This window comes from Desmodus rotundus, chromosome 12 (genome assembly GCF_022682495.2).
Source record: "Desmodus rotundus isolate HL8 chromosome 12, HLdesRot8A.1, whole genome shotgun sequence".
In the NCBI taxonomy this organism is placed as follows: domain Eukaryota; kingdom Metazoa; phylum Chordata; class Mammalia; order Chiroptera; family Phyllostomidae; genus Desmodus; species Desmodus rotundus.
In genome coordinates, this window is record NC_071398.1 from 100,459,752 (window position 1) to 100,479,085 (window position 19,334).

Here is a 19,334-nt window from a genome sequence, read left to right on the forward strand (position 1 = left end):
GAGGCTGTACGCTGGGCGGTGGGGAAACGCACCCTGTGGTTCCTCCCGGTCCCTCAGCTGTCGCTGAGGACACTAGCGTGTCACTTGGCATCTTCTCAGCCAGATGACGGGAGAAAGTCAGCACAAGCCTAGAACAAGAAAACCATCTGCTTCCCTGAAGCAGCTGATTTGTTTTCAATTCTAAATGCTTGGAAATCTAAGACGAACCCTGTTTCCCCTTTTGCTTTTGCTACTAGGCTGCAGCCAGCCTCTGCAGGATCTGGACTGACCAAGACCCCAGACTAGCGAGAAGACGGGGAGGGCGCCCCAAGAAGGCCATGAGCATTCAGAGCCGCACACTGGCATTCCCTGGCCTTTTATCTCTCCACCCAAACTTTCTCCCCTGCTCCCCCCATTTACCCAGTAAATCTCTCTGTGTGGCTTGTAGATTTTGGTAAGCCATTTGAGTTCCGCTTTGGCATGAGATGAGCCATAAATAAGTCAATCAGATACGTCACAGGTACTGCTGATAAACAGAAGAGAATTTCATCCCTGGTGTAATCACCCCCCAGAAAGGAAAACTCACACGGCCACAGGAAGATGACGGGAAAGAAAATACAAACACGGGGACGCTGAAAATGGGTACCAAGCCAGAGTAGGAGAATTGTATTTCTTTCATAACGTTGTCTTTCTTCAGGTCTTCCTGGTGTTACACAGTTTTCCAAGTGATGCATTTAAACACAGGAGACCTTGCTGTCCCTTCCAACACCTGGGGTGACATGGCAACAACAGGCCGGCACGGGTCATGTCTCCTGGACATCACTGCCACCCAGGTCCTTTAACGAACAGCTCTCTGGCCCAACCCCACTCCTCAAGAGCAGATGCCCCTCCTTACATGGAGCACACCCACTTAGCAAAAACTGGGCGCTGCTCCACGGGTCATCCTAACAAAAGGGGCCCTGCAATTGGAGACAGGAGGTTTTGGGCCTCTCACGCAGCCCCCTCTGCACCCCAGAGAACTGTCTGAGCGCCTGGGCTGGGAGCATGGCCACACACCAAGGGGACAGAGAAACTGCATGACCAGGACAGGCAGGTGACACTGTCCTGCAGGTGACATGAAGACACTGTGCCCTGCTTCCCGTTCCTGCAAGACCCCAGGCTTTCAAGAGGGAACCAGGAAAGGTGGTGTGCACGCACACGCGTGCACACATGAACACACACGTGTGCACACAAACAGGTACACTCACACACATCCATGAGGGGCAGTCTCGTTGGGCCACCCACCCAAACAAGTCATGCTCACTGCCTGAAAGACACCGGCAGAGGGCAGAGGCTAATGAAAATCAGGAAGCGAGCCCCTGGGGGTGCATCGCCCTTTCCTAGTGGTGTGCGGCCAGCCACAGCCCAGGGGTGACGAGGTCTGTGATCAGAAACGGGGGGAGAAAATGACTTGTTTTTGGACGGCTGAGTAGGAGTCCACAGAATTTTCTTGGAAGAAAATTTGAAGGGCTGTCACTTAGAGGGAATAAACATTTTTGTAGGAAAGTCTACATTTAGTGGAACTTCCTGAGTAAAACCCACCACACTCCACCTCTTGTTAGCTGCGTGACCTCAGGGGCCATCACGAAACTCACGGAGTCCCAGTGTCCTCATGATGGAGCCCGTGTAGGGACAGCAGCTCTGTACTCAGTCGGTGCCCGGTGCCACCCACCGAGGGACCTGTGCACAGAACCCCTGCTCCCACGGAGGGAGGGAGGGAGAGAGGAGCCTGCTCTTGCTGACACTTCCTCTTCAGCTGCCGCCCAAGGTGACCCCACCCCTCCCCTCCTGGTCCTGGAGCACTCCTCCTTGCCAGTGACTAGGACACGGTAAACAAGAGTATAAGGTGACAGCTCAGCCCTCCACACCGCAGGCCACCATCCTCAGCTGACTGCCAGGGAAGACCATGTTCCAAGAGCCAGAGACACCTTCAGGGCCAGCCTGCCCCAGTGACTGGGCTGAACCCGCTCCTCGGCCAGTTTGATACAAAGGGACAGCAGCTACTTCCTTGCCAGCAGGGCAGGCGGCCGAGTAGACCCCGATGAGAAAGCTACACGGGGTCTCGGTGCCAAAGGAGACTGAGACCCGATGGCGCGAGGCCTGCAGGAGCAGCAGGGCACCGTCTCGCTGCAGGAGAGAGAGGAGGAAGGCGGAGGCTGCGGGATGAGTAGGGTGCCAGTGTGAACAATGAAGCTACACGTGCAAACTGGATGTGGGTAACAGGAGACCTGTGGCTGACACACAAGGTGCAGACCGCCAACGTGCACACGCGCACCGGAAGAATGTGTGTGTGAGGTGTGTGACCGCGTGCGTGCACCCCGTGCATCCGGAAAGCGTTGCTGGAGCAGAGGCGAGGGCCACTTGCTCTCAGTGGCCCCTGGGCAAGGGCAGCGGAGCTTATGCTGCCCAGGTGAGTAAGTGTCACTGCATGCCAACTCAGCAGGTGGTAAGTTCCAGCCATTGCAGGAAAATGCCAAGTGCTCTCAGCTCACAAGTTGGGCAATTACCACTTGGGGGGCTGTGGAAGCCCCTGTGGAGGGGAAGAAGTGCACAGAGAGTGAAGGAGGAAGGCAGACAGGAAAGGGAGCCGCGGTCACAGGTTCAGGGAAGGGCGGGGGGCCAAGTGTACGAGACCTCAGACACGGCCTTCCTCCGGCTGCCGAGCGCAGGCATCCACACCTGTCACCCCGAGTCAGTGACCTTTCCTCCGCACCACCTTCCCAGCACACTCCTGGCCCTGGGCAGCACAGTTTGTGCTGTCTGGTACACAAGGAGAATGACCGTGACTCAGGCACTAACTGGGCTGCAAGTGCCTCGCAGGTAAGCTCACGACTTGCACACTGGGACTGCTCCCCCTCTCCCCTAACGCCTCACACAGACATGGTCTGTCAATATGCACTACAGCCATGAATGGGACGAAATGCCGCCATGCCCTCCCGACGGTCTGAAATGAGGTCTACCTGGTGTTGGAAAAACAAAAGCCAACGGGGCAGGAGTTCATTTTTAACTCTCCACTTATCCAACCCGAGGAACAGGGCCAACACCTCCAGAGCAGATGGTGTGTGAAACGCACGGTCCGGAGCCCCCACTTAGGAAAGGCGCCATCCAGGCGCCATGGAGGTAGGGAGAAGATAGAGCCCATTCTCGGCTGCGCAAGCCTGCACAGAGCGGAGGGGCGGCCACGTCTTTCCTTGGTGTGAGGCTCTCCGATGTGGGCACCACACTGAATCCCTGGACAGCAAGGAGTCGAGGTAGGAGCGGAGCGGAGAGAAGCAGTTCCCTCCATTCTTTCTGTTACCACGGCCGGTCCCACTATCGCCATCAGTAACTGTCTGATGTCACAAGGAACTCACTCAACGTACAGAAGGAGCCTCCCTCCCCTGCCCCAGAGTCACAGGGAGGAGAACCCCGTCCTGTCCAAGCAAGCAGAGGCTGGGCCGGTGGAAACAGAGAGAGGGCTCATTCACAGGTTTTAGGAGTAACGAGGGGCTCATTCCATCTTCCCAGCTCCAGCTCCCATGCTCACTCGGTGGGAGGCGTCTAGAGGGTCTGCCGTCGGGCCTGCACTTGCCCTGTGAGGCTGCAGCTGCGCAGTGTCGGGAAGGCACCAGGCTCGGTGTAAGGACAGTAACGACACATCAAGACCATCTTTCCTGGTGGCTCTTTCTAAAGGAAAACGAAGTGACGCGGCTCAGACGCGAAGACAGCCCCTTCCTGCCTGGCTCCAGCAGGTGCAGTGGTGCAGCGGGGGAGGGACAACTGACAACTGTGTGGGAGGGGTGGGGGGTGGAGCGGGGGGGGGGGGGGGGCAGGCTGGGGGAGCAGACGACCCAAGTATACTCTCCAGTCTCCAAGGACTCATGCAGAAACCAGGCCACCAGAGGCCTTGCTCTGGGGCGAGACCAGCACAGTACAAGCCAGCAGGGCTGTCTGCGGCTTGGACCTTCCTCACGTGTTGAAGAAATCAGGCCAGGCTCATGGAAAATGAAGGCCTCAGGCTGTTTGAAGCACACCAGGTTCTTTGGGTTAAAAATTTCCCTGGAGCAGGAAACCAGCCCCCCCCCCGCCCCCCCACAAGACCTGCAGGGTGGAGAGGACGCACAGAGTCTGCAGGAACCTCGGATGCTGGCATCTGAACCCCCCCCCCCCAGTATATTCCACACGCAGGAGCTAGAGCCATCACTGAAGTGAGAAACAGCACGGATCAGACAGGAAAGAACTCACAAAAGCACATGTGAGTGCACGCCCCTCCGGACCTTCACTCCTGTGACCACCCCACCCACTGGCCCAGCACTCTGCACACCGAGGCAGCTCGGACCTGGGCAGGCTCCCCTGGCCTGTGAGGGGCCTGCTGAGGGGCCCCATGGAGGGAGTGAGTCCCTGAGGCATCTCCCTGGGGCGGGTCCTCTCCTACCATCCTGAATGGAACCAGTGGGGAGCCAATGGAAGGTCAAGGACGCATGACACTGGGCCTCCAGGGAGAAGCTCAGGGCCTGGGGGCTCTGGTCGCACCACTTCCTGGCACCCCAATCTTCATGCACCAGGCCAGCACTCAGGACACCAGCGCAGTGTGGGGCCTCCCTAGACTCCCCCTGCGAGGCCGACTATGCTGGTCTCCAGCAGGACCCCACCAACCCCCAGGCCCAGCTGGTGGAGTCGGCACCTGAGCCCCAAAGCAGCCTCTGGTCTTACCCGGGCTGGGGGCCCCCCACATCTTCCCAGGTCCCCCAGATTGTCTCAGGTGTCCCTGGAGTCCTCCCAGTGACGCCTAGTTTCCTGTTCTGCCTGATCTGAGCTCTCACACCTCCAGTTTCCTTTTTGCTGTTTCTGTCCTTTCCCCCTTCTTGGCCTCGGGACAAAGCTGCTGTAACTTACCCCTCCCACCATATGGTCACTCCTGGGCCTCCATACTCCATGCTCACACACACAGCCCCCCGGGCTCCCACCAGGCTTCCCTCGACCCAGAGGACTAGGGTCACAGGCACCCCGGGAAGGAGGCCACCTAAAGGAGGGCCGGGCCACTTTGATTTTGCTTGTGGACATGAGCTCACTCAAAGCTGCCTCTCCACCCGCACATCCCAGGAGGGAGGGCCCTGCAGACTAAGTGCTGGCCTGTGCATCTTTGGGGCCTCAGAGAGCCTTTCTCTGTTGGGGACAGAAGACGAGGACAAACTTTCCATTCAGTTAGTGACGTAACTGGAGGGAAGATTCTCTCAACGTGCAGACATCTGGTGTCACATCATCTAAGGCCGTTAGGAGACTGCCTGATGCTCAGCCCCACCAGCCAAGACCACCAGTCCCAATCCTTGCCCCGCAGGAAGGTCCAGCCCTGACTTGGAGCACGACTCCTCTCACGCACCGGACCACACTTTCTTAAGGAAAGGTGAACTTCCCTCTGAACGTCCTTGCTGTATCTGGAAGCCCCACTGACAGGACGGTGAGAAGCACGTTATTTTAGAGCTTCAGCAGGGGCAAGCGGTGAGCAAGCGAACTCAATTCCGAGTTGGAAACCAAGCCCCAGCTCCCTGACCTCCTGGCTGCACCACGTGAACCTGCGGAGCATCTACTGCATTTCCAATCCTGCACCCTCACACCTCGGTGTTTTCTCAGCGAGGGTTCCAGTCTGGGACCACCCAGTCCCGGACCATACAGAAGAAACTGAGTCAGCAGCATGGACTAGCCCGGGGCCGGGCTCCCCCTGGCCATGAGAGGTGATGCTGAATGTTAACAGAAAACACCGATCTGCTGCCCTGCCAGTCCGCCTTCTCCAGCCCGGCTTGGCAGACAGAGGTGGCCAGGACAGCGCCATAACACATGTCACATGACTGTCCAGGAGAGACAGGGAGTCACGGGCTCGCAAGGAAAAGGCCCTTTTTCTCATGAATACTCTGCCTGTTTTCTGCCCTACAAGGCCCGGGCCTGGCAGATATCACATGGGGCTCACAGCCCTCAAAAGTGGGGATACACTGGGGGCTCTTTAGAGCTGCCATTCTATAAGCATGGAAACCAGAGACCCAGAGGTTAAATGGCATTCTCAAAATAACATGTGAATTTGGAAGCCGTGGGCGCTGGCCTCAGGACCCCTGACCAGGGGCCCAGCACACCCAAGTCACAGCAGGGGCCCTGGGCCGGTTCCGTCCGCAGTCAGTGCCCACTTGTGCCATCCTAGGGAACTGTTCAGAGGTTGTTAGGCGTAAGTGAAAAAAGCATAAAGCAAGGAGTTAGGGAAAGAAAGGAGAAAGGAGGAGAGAAAGGAACCACTGCTGCAGTGCCTAGCACTGAAACACTCCCCCCAGGGGGAGAGCCTTGGATGCGCTTTCTGGAACATGCTATCCATGAGGAACCAATTTCAACTGCCACAGAACTACCAGATCACGTCTGGGGAGGAAACCACCATGTGTCTTCTGTACTGGAAAAACTATGCCAAAAAAAGAAAAAACGAAGACTTATGCTGCCTGCGCCCCACCCCACCCGGCCCATGGCCGAGCCGGTGGCACACACAGACCCGCCCCACGCAGCTCCCGGGCTCTGGAAGACAAACGACACGTGGACTTCAGACCCCTAGGATAACAAATAACGAAGAGTAAATCATCTCATTTATGTTTACGTTGATCACACGCTGAAATATTTTAGGTACATTTGGATTTAAATAAAATCTATTATTAAAATTAATTTCAGCTGTCTCTTTTTCCTTTAAGTGAACTACTGGAAAATCTGAAACGCTGAATTTCAAATTACAAGTGTCCACTCCCACGGGATCTCTCGCAAGGACTCTAGGGCTGAGGGAGGGGGAGGCCCGGACTTGCTCCTCCCGTGCCAATGACCCTTCAGCACCTAAAACAGCCCCCAGAGCGGTCAGTGCGCCTCCGGCCCCAGGCAGAGCCAGAGGCAGCGCAGCCTGGGTGAGCAGAGCTGCACAAATGTGAGGGGTGCCCGCTTCCCACCGTGGTTTCAGAAAACGAACCATCATGGCCACTTACTGAGCCAAGCCGATGAGCTGCATGCTGCGTGTCCTCGTCCGTTCAGCCCCCCAGCAGCCCTACGCAGCGCCCCTACCCCTCCTGTCCAGAGGAGGAGACCGCAGCTTCCTGAAGTCCGGTGACTTGCTCATGTCCCCCAACACACTAGGGAATTAATCCATGCTGGCTCTCCCCAAAGGCCATGCTAACTGTCCTACCTGTGTCTCCAAGGCGTCCTCTGAGCAACGGGGCACCTGAAATCCCGCAGAGACTCATTCCTTCGACTCACTCTTCTTCCCTTTGAAAATGCAAAGAGCTCGGAGAGCAGTTTCACATAACCCTGACCGTACCCACACCCAATCACATAAACGCATCGGGGTGCTTTTCTCCATAGACGAGGTGCTGCTCAAGGAAGACGAGGAGGCGCAGTGGAGCGTGAGCATGCAGGCATGACACAGCCGAGTGCCATCTACAACGTGGCCTGGGAACACAACTGCCACAGCCACCCTGGAGAACAGCCTGGCAGGTCTGCAAATGCTGAGCAGAGCCAGCCCAGAGCAGCAGTTCCATCCTTGGTGTGGGTCCAGAGAGATAAAGACATGTCCACGCAGAACAAGTGCGCGAGTGTCCACAGCCACACCGACCCAGGAAAACCACTGAAATGCCCATCAACTCACTAACGGGTAAACAAAATGTGGTCCAGCCACGCGGTGGAATATTACTCAGTCATCAAAAGGACTGAGCACTGATACATGCCACGGCACGGCTGAACCTTGAAAACACCAGCTATGTGAAGCAGTAACAGAACACGCGGTCTGGCTCCATTCCCATGGACACGTCCGGAGCAGGAGCCGCAGACACAGACTAGTGGTCACAGGTGGCAAGGCAGAGAGATGCCACTGACCGCCGCTGGTTCTGGGTCTGAGGGGGTGACAACTGCGCAGCTGTGTGACTCTACTAAAACCACTGACCCACATGCTCCAAATGGGTGAATCCCATGGTTTGTGAAATACATCTCAAGAAAACTGTAAGACACAATAATAAACCACTCTGTCTCAAGGCTGTCGTCATGACAAAAACATTTTCCTTAAACTAAGACGGCAGTCAGGGTCCAGCTGCCCTACCTCAGTCTTCCTGCTCTGGGATCTGTCAGTGGCCTAGAGGAGCCTCCGTGTCTCCAGAGGGAAAGCATTTCTAACCGTGGTGATGTGAGACCGCCGCCGTTGCCGATGCTAAGAAAATGCCATCTCTGACGTACTGAATTCTAGGGCTTTTCAGGGGCTGCTGCCCAGCCTGTGGATGATTAAACACCTCTGTCTTTGCTCTTGCCCACTTTCCCCTCTCTCCTTCCAACCTAGTCCCAGCCTTTTGGCCAGAGATAGCTACTTCTCACTCTAAGAGAATGGCAAGAGAAACAAAGGAAAGCAAATCTCAAATTCAGCAGTTTTGGTCCCTTTTCAGCGTAGAATCACAGAGTCTTGGCGTTGGCTTGGTCTTCAGGGACCATCTGGTGCGAGCCTCTCTCTTTCATACAAGGAAGCGGGGCCAGAAATAATAAAAGCTAACAGTTATTGACTATTTCCTCTGTGCCAGGCGCTGTAATTTACATGTATTACCTCATTGCATCCTAACAAGCCTCTAAGATAGATACATTATCACCATTTTACAGACTAGGAAAACGCAGCAGAGAGGGTTAGCAACTTGAATAAGGTCACACAGCTCAAAGTAGATCAGCGATACAAGGCCAGGTGGTCTGGCTTCAGAGACCAAGCCCTTAACCACGGCTAAAATTACAGGAACAATTTGCCGGTCATCTTGTAACTAGAGGTAGGTCTAAATCTAGTACAGGTGTGACACGCCCATCCCAGTCCCCGCTTGATGACAAACATGTCAGTAGAAGATGGAGTTGAAACTGTCACCTAAACCAAAAAGGACAAATTTTCCACCCGTAGCGATCCTGACCCACCAGTGATGGGGAGGCCGAGCAGAGCTGCCCGAGCTGGGCGGACACCCAGGAAGCCGCTCCTGACCTTATTCTGCCAGAGAGGGAGAGAGCTACCACAAGCTCACGACAGTCTATACCGGCACTTTCTCTTCTGGAAATCCCTCTGCCGCCTTCTGAGAAACCGCACCTTCAAGGTGCAGCCAGGGCAGAGTTCCCCTGGAATCTCCTCACAAGCGCCCACGGAGCACCAGGGACTCGATGCTAGACCAGCAGATGTGCCTCTGCCCTGAAAGAGTTAACACAATGCCATCCTAGGAGATGGAGTCGGATACGAGCCCTGAGATAATTGATTATAGAACCTACAGCATCTTTTATTTATATAGCCCAGAGAGTGCAAAGCACTTTGCAAACAACTCATTAATCTGCCACTTATTTTATTTATCAATCAGTGCATTCCTCACAACGCACACCCCGGGGTGGAGCCGGCAATACGTGGCTCCTCCTGCGACCCGGGCTAAACCGTGGACGGGGTGCTGCAGGGCCACGTGCAGATGAGTTACAGCTGCCTCTGGGGGCCGGGCCTGGGACACCGCCTCATCAGGTGGCTGTGACTAACAAAAAATTCATGGAAAGGAAAAGGGACGAAGCTATATTTAGACTTGCTTCCCCCAGTTGAAAACATAACAGTGTCCACGCACAAGAGCTTTGGACCCAATGTTAAGGCTGAGCGTCCCCAAAGCAGGCACGCAGATGGCCTCTCAGGAGCAGCCAGGGTCAGGCTTTCAGTGAAAATGAAAATGCCTTCCTATGTAAATACAGGGTCTGGCACAAGTAACACCCCCTTTTTATTACATAAAAACCTTTTATTACAAAATTGTAAGTATGTAATTCTGTGACATAGTATCACACTCAGGCATATCATGTGGCATTTTAGGTGACATGTTCAAATTGCTGTCCATCTTGTGTGAGACGTCCACGTCCCCAACCAGCCACACTCAATGGCATTACTTCTGCCGGGTCCTGTAGTTTCAACAGCTAAGTTTCCGTGTGTTTGCTCATTTGAGGTGTCCTCTGTATCTGCCAACAACGGCAACCAGAAATTCACGTGTCAGGAGGGCGCTGGGGCCACCCTGTGTGAGAGGCCTGGCACCGGCGGTGAGGTGCACACACAGCACCGTGCCCCCACCCCCAGCAGCCCACCCGCTGAGAGCCCACCCATTCCTCTTCCAGCCCCAACACCCACACTTCCCAGGGCGCAAGCCTCCCCTCTGACCACTTCTCTCCCAGAGCCCTGGGTCTCCCATCTCCAGCCTTCACAGGCAATCCTTTTGTTAGAGGACCGGACACCCGATTCCCAAAAGTCCTGCTCGGGTAGGTCTGACCCACGCCCTCTGCACACCCGCCTCCCCACCTCTCAGATACCAGAACTTGATGGAAAACAGATTACACCAAAGTGACGGAGAGAAGGGACACTTCTCACGATGAGCGCCATGGTTTACGTCCACATTATGATAAAGAGTCTATGGCCTGCTCACGTTACTTCTACCTAACACATGGCTGTGCCTCGAATGCAGTGTCCAGTGAAGCTGGCAAGAAGCTCCCTGCCCTGGATTTTCTCCTCTTCTGTCTCTCTCAGACCCGGGGGGGGGGGGGGGGGGGGCGATGCACACACGAGCACGCACTCGAATTCTGCTCCAAACAAACTTCTGTGAAAAGCCACTTCAGCCATCTCTCCTCCATAAAGCATCTGACGAGAGGCAGCGCAACTGTCTAAGTTACTTCCCGCTTGCTCTGTGCTCACGGCCTCAAACCACCAGAGCCCTTTCCCTGAGACGCACGCTTCCTCCCAGGGCCCCACCCACACAGAACACACACACACGTGCGTGCCCGTGTGCACACACACACAAGTGGTTCTCTAAGGCTGGAGGCAGAGGGGCAGACATCCCCTAAGTCCTTGCCACACTGAAAAGCAGTGGCAGGTGAGGGTGAAAGGGAGGTGTCCCGGCCAAGTGCAGTAGTGGGCTTGTAAAAATACGGGCCTCTGATACGGGTGCTAACTGAACACTGAAAAAAAGGACAGAGAACAAGAGTGTTAAGGAAGCAAACACTAATGTTTAACCTCTTTCAGTAATTTGCTTTCACGTCAGTGTAGGAAAGTAGCTGAAAAGTGCCACACAGAGCCATCGTGCTCCCAAACGAAAAACTGCTCTCCACAGCTCCGCTCTTCCCTGCTACCTGCAAACTCCCTCCTGCGCCAATGGCACACGATATTTTTGTTTGCCTAATATTTAACCCTGAATGATTTCTGACACAGAATTTAAAAAGAAAAATCAAGAAGTGTTTTTTAAAATAATCAAGGTCTTTGTATGAAATGTGATACTGGACTTCTCTCTCCTCGTCCACCCGTCCACCCCGGCGCCCCGCCACAGGCGCGCGCGCGCGCGCGCGCACACATAGGGGAAGCGTCAGAACGCAGGGAGCGGTTCCTGAAACCAAAGGAAACGCAACAGCAAATGGTCCAAAACTCTGCATCAGACCTCCCTGTCCCAGGAGGAGCACAGATAAGAGCCACTTTGGAAATGCACGTCTCCGGGGATCTAGATAGGATCTTCCTGCTGTCGCTGGAGATCTGTCTGCCGAGCACTCCGCAGGCATTCTTTCCTCTTAGCATTTATTTAAAAAGCAGAAAGGCATCAAAATAAAAACTTACCCACACCCTGAAGCAAGAAGACACATTTTTTGGTAATATCCCCACAGTAATTTCTGACTTAAATACCTATCAATCAACTGTAATGTAGCTGCTGCTGCCTACTTTGGGTGTTGTGTGTGCCTGTGTTTCTTTAAACTTCCCGAAGGTTAGTAAGAATCTTCACTGAGTTTCCCAACTAAAGTCATTAACAAAAGCAAAAGAGCAAAAGCAGCAAATGAACGCAATACCCGGGCTCCTCTGAGGCCCACCTGTGCAGGTGAGCCAGGTCATGAACCTGGAGAACCTCGTGAACCTTGAGTGAGAAGACAAACCAACAAAGCCTACCCTAAGCCGAAAACGCCCAAGACGCCTGAGACAGCAGCTCAGAAATCCTCATGAAATGCAAGGGGGCTCAAAAGAAGCGGCACAAGGACGGCACGTATGTGACTCTCCACTAGCTCTGGACTGAAACTCCTGCAAGTCTACAGCCTGCGCCTGTGACCCATCCAGCGCGCGAGGACGTGCAGGCGGGGCCTGGGGTGAGATGGCTGCGCCCTGGCGTCAAGGCAGTGCCCGGGCTGCACCTGTCCCACAGACACGCCGCCTTCCAGGACAGGTTTCTGCTGCCCCCAGTCCTCCCAACACACAACAGAGGAAGGGAGGCCTTTTTTCTCCTTTTTTCCTTCTTTCTTTCTTTCTTTCCTTCTTTCTTTCTTATTTATTTATTTTTTAACTTCCACCCATGGAGGCCCCCTCTCAGTCCAAAACTCCGTGTGTGCGCACGTGCATTTCCCCTAACACGGGGCGGTGATGCTGATCGTTTTCAATTTACAGCACTGGACAAGGTATTTGTTAAAATACATTCTTCTAGAGGCAACACACAAACAGTTGATTTACATTTTTAAAAATCTTCAAATATGAATGTCATTAAATGACAGGAAATTTTTTAAAAAACAAAATATATATATGCCAACAATAAATTACACCTTTGGAGTATCATTGTGACCGACACGGCTGCCTCCTACCACAAGAGCTTGGCTAATAGGAATAAGGAACAAGCTCCCTGGCCCGTACGGGAACCAGGTCTGTGTTCAGACCCACCCACTCAACCGACGGCCTCAGCAGGTTTTAATTAGAAGCCTGGAATTAAACACTTTGGCCACAACATACAGTTCAGTGCCCGGATGGGCTTCCTTTCAATAAAAACCTGATGAACTGTCCTCAAAAACAGAGTCTCTTCAGCCTGGATTATCAAACATGCTTTTACATCTTCACTCCACATTTTGTAAGTCAAGACCAGCAGCAAAACACACACTAGATTAGACACAAATTTCACCAAACCAAATATTTACAGTAAAAAAAAGCATCAAGATTTTTAAAAAAGACGACGACGACAGAAAATGAGAAGGAAGGAAAAAGAGCAGAAAAAATGTGTGTATGCACCTAGGTCTCCGGCTGTAAGCCAACAGAAAAACTACAAAGTATGACAAACTGAAAGAGCCCTGGACATTGGTATGCACGACCCCTGCATGTCTTCAGAGGTGCCTGGCCGCCAGAACCGCGCGGCGAGCAGCTCTGCCGGGAGGGAGGTCGGGTGGCCGCGCAACCTGACGGCCGGGGCGCCGCCGCTCAGGTGCTTTGTCTAGGGCGCTCCGTGCAGGCTGAGAACACTCAACAAAGGAGCTGCTTGCTAATTTTTCATACAATTCAAGCCCCAAGTAATTACGTAGTCCATCAAACGGTCACATCTTGAAACTATTTATTTTTTAAAAGAGAAACCCAGAGCACTCTCGGATAGAAAGCCACCCTGTGTGCCTGCCCCCCACCCCCCTTTATGAGTAACTATCAGTGTATATCAACCAGGCACGCAATCATATTTATTGTCACTTTCATCCATGTCGTGCCCTTGCTTATACGGTTTAGATATGAATTATTGACTGTTACACTCCTTGTTGTAGAAAATAAATAAATAACTCGGCTGTCAGGTACTTCACGCAGCTGAGAGCCAGCCAGCACGTCGGAGGCCAGCGGCCGCTCACCTTTACGTAACCAGCCCCTGATCCTGCTCTTTCTGCCCAGCTCTCCCATCGGCCCCTCTACTCTGCCTCTGCAGAGAATCACTCACTTCGGGAAATTAAGGATGGAAACAAACAAACGAGAGGACGTTGCTGAGTGCTCTTTCCAGAGCGTCTGCGCTCTAAGAACACCGACTGACGACTGCTTTTCAATCGTGGCTTTAGGGTTTAAATGCCCCCCGGGACGTGTCGGAGAGTGTCGGCCAGCGCTCGGAGGCCTGGAAAGTACAGCACACCAGCAGGAGTCATCTCACGGTGTTCTGTGCGCCCAGCCCAGCCACGGCCCTGCTCCGAGGCCGTGGGCCCTCCCCCGGCCGAGCCTGCTGCTGCAGAGGCCGCCCACTCCGAAGGCCCTGTGACAGTCTCTGGGTGCTGCTGCTTCGTGTGACGGTGAGAAGAAAAGGAAGGGAACTTCACACAACTCCCCCAAAATGAGTGTTTGAAATATGGGCCAAGATGTATTCCTTCAGGAAACGGACTTTTACTTTCACATTTTCCCCCCAAAGGCACATGGCTCTACAAACTTCCCTTCAGAACCTCTAGGGCCACCCCAGGGTCTGAGACGCTGGGAACAGAGTGAAGGAAATGAAGCAGCAGGCCTCATAACGACTGTCCGAGAAACTTGGCGCCCCTCCTGCAGGAAGCAGGGACCGGGACGCCCTACTGGAGCCCACGGTGAATCTTGAGAGTACTTCCATTCTGCAATTTTAATATTTAAATAATGGGTTCCTGATTGCTGGTTAAGTGAGTCAATCGGCCAAAGAAAAGGCTGAAATGTCAGAGTCTCGGTCCTACCTGTTTTTTCTTTGATCTCACACAGCACATTGAACAAGGCCGGCTTCATTCTGTGGCAGTTCAAAGCGTGTTTTCTGCAAGAAAGGAGCAACAGCACAGCTTAGGTGGGCCGCCAGGGCCGAGCTGCTGATGGTGCAAAGTGGGGAAGAACTGAGCATTCAGCCAAGATTATATACCCCAAGCATAACTCCGTGGCATGCTTCAATGGTTTTATGACTTAATATATAGAGCCCCACCACAGAAAAAGAAATCGCGTTAATTAGCAGGGAGAGCAGGGATTTAACTACAGAACTAAACTAACCTAAATTATGCCCATTTAGGCAGAGCCGGGGTTTTGGGGTTTTTTTAAGTAGTTTAATCAAAGTGGAATTCTTAAACCAATAATGCTGTCCTGGGCAATGAAAGCGCAAAGCCAACGCATGGGTTAACAGTTTCAGAAAATCTATGTCGCCCCCACAGCCTAGGAGCGGCCCTGCCTCTCGGTCTGCGTGTGTTTTCAAATTTAATCCGTCCATGTGCTCGAATTCATTCCGCAGATTCTGCCGTATTCTCATAAACACAAGATGCTCGAAAGGTCTTCTGAGCAGAACTGGCAATTTATAAAATTTCAGTTCTCGAGTTAAAGAGTATGGAAATGCATTGCCAGGGGGCAGACATACCCATATGGGGAGTAAATTCATTTCTCTGTGTTCACATTATGCCTCCTGTGCACACAACGCTTATTTGCAGGTGTTGAAATTCAATTATTTACAATTAGGACCTTGCACCCATTGGGGGAAAAATAAATACAATTCTGCCTCTTAGATTAGTGATTTACCTGGTTCTTGTGCGCTTTGCATTCACAATGCACGTGAAGAACAAAACAATACCTTTCTCTTCATTTGACTGTGGAAGCACTTAGCAGAAAGATACTGTTTTGGAAACAAAATGCTGATCGTATCAGCTCTCAGTTAAGGGAATTCTGTGTGCTAACTAAAATCAATGTGTAAAGATAAATGAAAGCCCCTGGCACTGAACACGCATGCAGTTCTTTTTTAATCCCTTTGCAAGTTAAAAAAAAAAAAAATAGACACCCGTCCTGAAGAACAGAAACCAGGGCATGCCCTGTATCCTCCACAGCAGAGGCGGCACCAGCTTAAGACCTTCAGACAAATACATACATTGTATCTAAAATACTCACGGTTTACTTTGTAAATAATAAATATATCCTACAAAGGTGCCACTGGGAAAGGAAAACCAGACCCAGCATTTGCAGAGTGGAGTTACATTGTGAAACCAAAGAACAAGCCTAGTGGCCACTTAGTTCTGAGGGATAAAAAAAGGGTGGGAAAGACTTTAATGTATCAAAGGTCTCTCTGGAGGGCCTTTTAAAATAGTTTTCATTAATTGTATTCTATACATAGCCCCCCCCCCCAAAAAAAGGTAAAGAAAGAAAACAGAAAAACAAAAGCAAGCCCGCACAGCTTTACTGAAATATTGCATTTTCACAGCACCTCAGTGGGGTTAGAGAGACAGCAGAAATCCCCTGAGCCCCAGTTGTATCTGATGTCTCCGCACGGAGGCCAGTAAAAGGGGGAACCCGCCAAGCCACGAGTGTCCTCAGTTCTACAAAAAGCAGCGGGACTCAACATCACAACAGTGGAGGATGTCCGGTCTTCCCGGTCCCTTCCATTTCACAAACTCACTATTAAGGCAACTTACTGGTATGTCTGAGTTTATCTTCCTGGAACAATGGAATGGAGAAATCGGTTCCGAATGAAAAAGAAATGCCCGTGGGAACGCTTCCACTTACCTATTAGCATTTCTTCAGAAAATAAAATTCTAAAAGAACACTGATTAATTTGGGAAAACTTTCCCCTATTTAAAAAAATGTAGACTAGGTCCAGCCTTTGAACATCTCCAAGTTTTCAAAGCCCCATAACCTCAGCACTTCTGAGTTTGCATGTTGCATGGGCTAGCAACTGAAATAAGAGTGGAAGTCATAACATCCATGTTTTTAGCTGTTTCTTCTCATTTCTCAACTCAAATTCCAACTTCGCTAAGACAAAAGTACATATAACGATGCCTTTTCCATATAACCTAGTCGTTCGAGGTGTAGGAATTGCGTGTGTGAGGGTGCGTTAACCTGCTGAGACTTAACAAAGCTGGGTAACTGCAAACACGAACGTGGTCGGGACACTAAAAATTCTTCCTCCCGAGATGGGCCTTGGGCAAGATGTTAGTAGCTCACCAATGAGTCTGTGTTTTATTCTGAAAGGGAATTTACTGTAAAATCCTGGAGTGGAGAACTATAGCCCTGGCGGTGGGTTAAGTCGAGAAGCCACACGGCTTATTTATTATGTTTCCCTTATGATCGTCAAGTCCTCAGGATTGGAATATATAAAATTCACATGTGCCTTCATTTCTGTCGCGTTGCATTCCAAGTGGTCCTGAAAGCGGCATGGGGGAGAAAGCATGCTTGCTTTTTTGTCCCCCACCCCTTTTTAAAGGACCACACGTCCAGTGCCATGGAAGGGCAGTACACAGACTCGAATTGAGACAATAAAGTTAAACGAAATGTCACAGCCTCTTGAAACTAACAAATCTGTCTATAAGCAAAATTACCTTTTCTATCTTTCCATCGGCTTTTTTTTGGAAAAAGAATTAAATGGGCATAAAGTATTTTCTGCAGAGTTGACAACTAGCATTCACAAAGAATTACCCTGCTTTTTTTTTTTTTAAGGGGGTGGGAAGGAGAAGAGATAAAAATTGGTTTTGGAGGAAAGAAAAATCAGGGGAGAGAACCGAGTCTCCGACGCAGGCAGGGCGCCCGCTAACCCTGCACACGAAGTGCAGTCGGGACGTTTAATTCCTCGGGCCTCGGGCCCCTCGCGGAGAAGGCACAGACTCCGCCGACAACTTGCCAGCGCGGCTCGGAGACACTTTTCAACGCCGCCGAAAGTGCGGCCGCCGGGCCGCTCCGCGAGCCGAGCTGGGCGTGTGCGTGGGCGCGGGCGCGTGCCTCCGCGGCCCCCACGCCTGCGCCCGCCCCGCACGGCCGCCGGGCCGGGCGACCCCGCCGGCGGCCGCCGCGCGCCTTCCCCCGCACGGCTCCGCCGAGGAGTTGCGCGGCCGAGCGGGGAACGAGACAACATTTGAAAAGAAAGCGCCGTGCGGCTCCGCTCCCCATTGTCTCCCCCGGCGAGAGGGAGCGAAGCGAGAACGCCCCAGACGGGGGAGAAACGGCGGCCGCTCACCTGGCCTGCGCCTCGTCCAAACTCTGGTCCGTGATGGTCATGATCTGCTGCAGGATGTCCCCGATGTCCTGCTTCCTGCCGCCCTCCCCCTCGGCGCCCGCCGCGCCGTCCTGCAAGTGCTGGGACAGGCCGGGGTGCCCGGCCATGCCGACCCCCGCGTGGGCGTGCATCAGCCTGGGCTGCTCGTCCATGGCCGCGCCGCGCCGCCCGGCCCGGCCCCGGCTCGTGCGCGCGGCCCCGGGCAGCTGCGGGCTCCGAGCCGGCCGGCGGTCTCCGGGTCCTCGGCAGGATAAACAGGGCGGGCGAAGAAGCGCCGAAGAAAAAAATCCCTCTGCCGCGCTCCCGGCGGCAGGGCGGAGGAGGCAGGGGCGCGGGCGGGGGAGGGGGCGTGGGGGGGCGCGGGGCGGGCCGCCGGGGCGGGGGGTGTCGACTCCCGAAAAGCGAGGAGGACGGGCCCCTGCGCCCCGGACGGAGGGGACCGGAGCGGGGCCCGGGCGCGCGGTCCGGCCCCTCGCGCGGCAGGAACGGGCTCCGGCGCGCTGATCGGCGGCTTAATCCCTTTGCAAACAGGCTCGGGTCGGGAGAAAGCGGCGCCAGGCTGGGGGCTGGCGAGGCAAACTTTCCCCCGCCCCCACCGGGCCGAGCGGCCGCCGAGGGGTGGGCGAGCCCGAGCCCCAGCCCCCCGCCCGGCGGGCGCAGCGCGGCTCGCTCCTCCTCCGGCTCCGCAAACTCCGGCAGCCCCGCCGGCTCCTGCTTTTGTTTAGCTCGGGCTCCGGACTCCACCAGCGCACACACAAAACCACAGCCGAGGAGGAGGGCGGGGGGGGGGGCGCCGGGAGGGGGAGGGGTGGAGGAGGGGGGCGGAGGACGGCGGGGGAAGGAGGAGAGGCCGGGCCACGCCCCCTCCGTTGATTGGTCCTCCGAGAGAAGGCGGGTCACGCCCCCCTCCGCGATTGGCCACCGGAGGGAAGACGGCCCCTCCTCCCCTGCTTTCCTGCCTGCACCTCCTCCCGCGCCTCCTTGGGCTCCTCCTCCCCGGCGCCCTGTCAATCAGGGTTCAGAGGTGGGCTGGGAAGAAGGCTGAGCTAAGTCCCGGGCGCCGGCCCTTAAAGGTGCCGGGGACCCTGGTCTCGGCTCGGCAGTCAGCGCCCGGGGTTCCTGCCCGCCGCTCGCAGGTGCTGTCCCTGGGAAGACGTGACTGCACTTCCACGCGAGCGGGTCACATTAACACGCGAGAACACCGGGCGTGGGGGCCCCCAGCCCCGTTTTCCTGCGGCTGTGACGTGGCCGTTGGGAGCCGACCGTCTGAAATCCCCAGACCTCGGGGGGCCGCGGAGGCACCGGTCCGCCGGCACCCGGTCGCCCTGCAACCGTCGAGCTCTGATGTCATCAGTAACGATATCTGATCAGTGGCGAGCGTAATAACAGACTTTCAAAAATCGCAGCCGAGTGCAGGAGCACGGAACGGTGACATTTTTGTTGCACGAAAACTAAATTATGGAGTAGGAAACTAAATAACGCTGAAGGAGAAAAGACTAATAAATAAGTTCACAAAATGAAACTAGTTCAACGTGTCTCTCCCTTCCCCCTGGGGGAAATTAGTTATTTGGCTTAAAT

General features: G+C 54.0%; 1 protein-coding gene across 2 annotated transcripts in view; it reads right to left on the reverse strand.

The window, feature by feature from the left end:
• Positions 1 to 18,500, reverse strand: part of PBX1 (PBX homeobox 1) — a 216,099-nt gene extending 197,599 nt beyond the window's left edge. For both annotated transcript variants that reach the window (XM_053914521.1, XM_053914519.1), the window contains exons 1-2: positions 17,718 to 18,500; positions 14,482 to 14,555 (exon numbers count right to left, since the gene is read on the reverse strand). In XM_053914521.1, the coding sequence (XP_053770496.1) occupies positions 14,482 to 14,555; positions 17,718 to 17,908 (265 nt within the window). In that variant the 5' untranslated portion in view covers positions 17,909 to 18,500. The remainder of the gene's footprint in view (positions 1 to 14,481; positions 14,556 to 17,717) is intronic.
• Between the last annotated feature and the right edge of the window lie 834 nt (positions 18,501 to 19,334).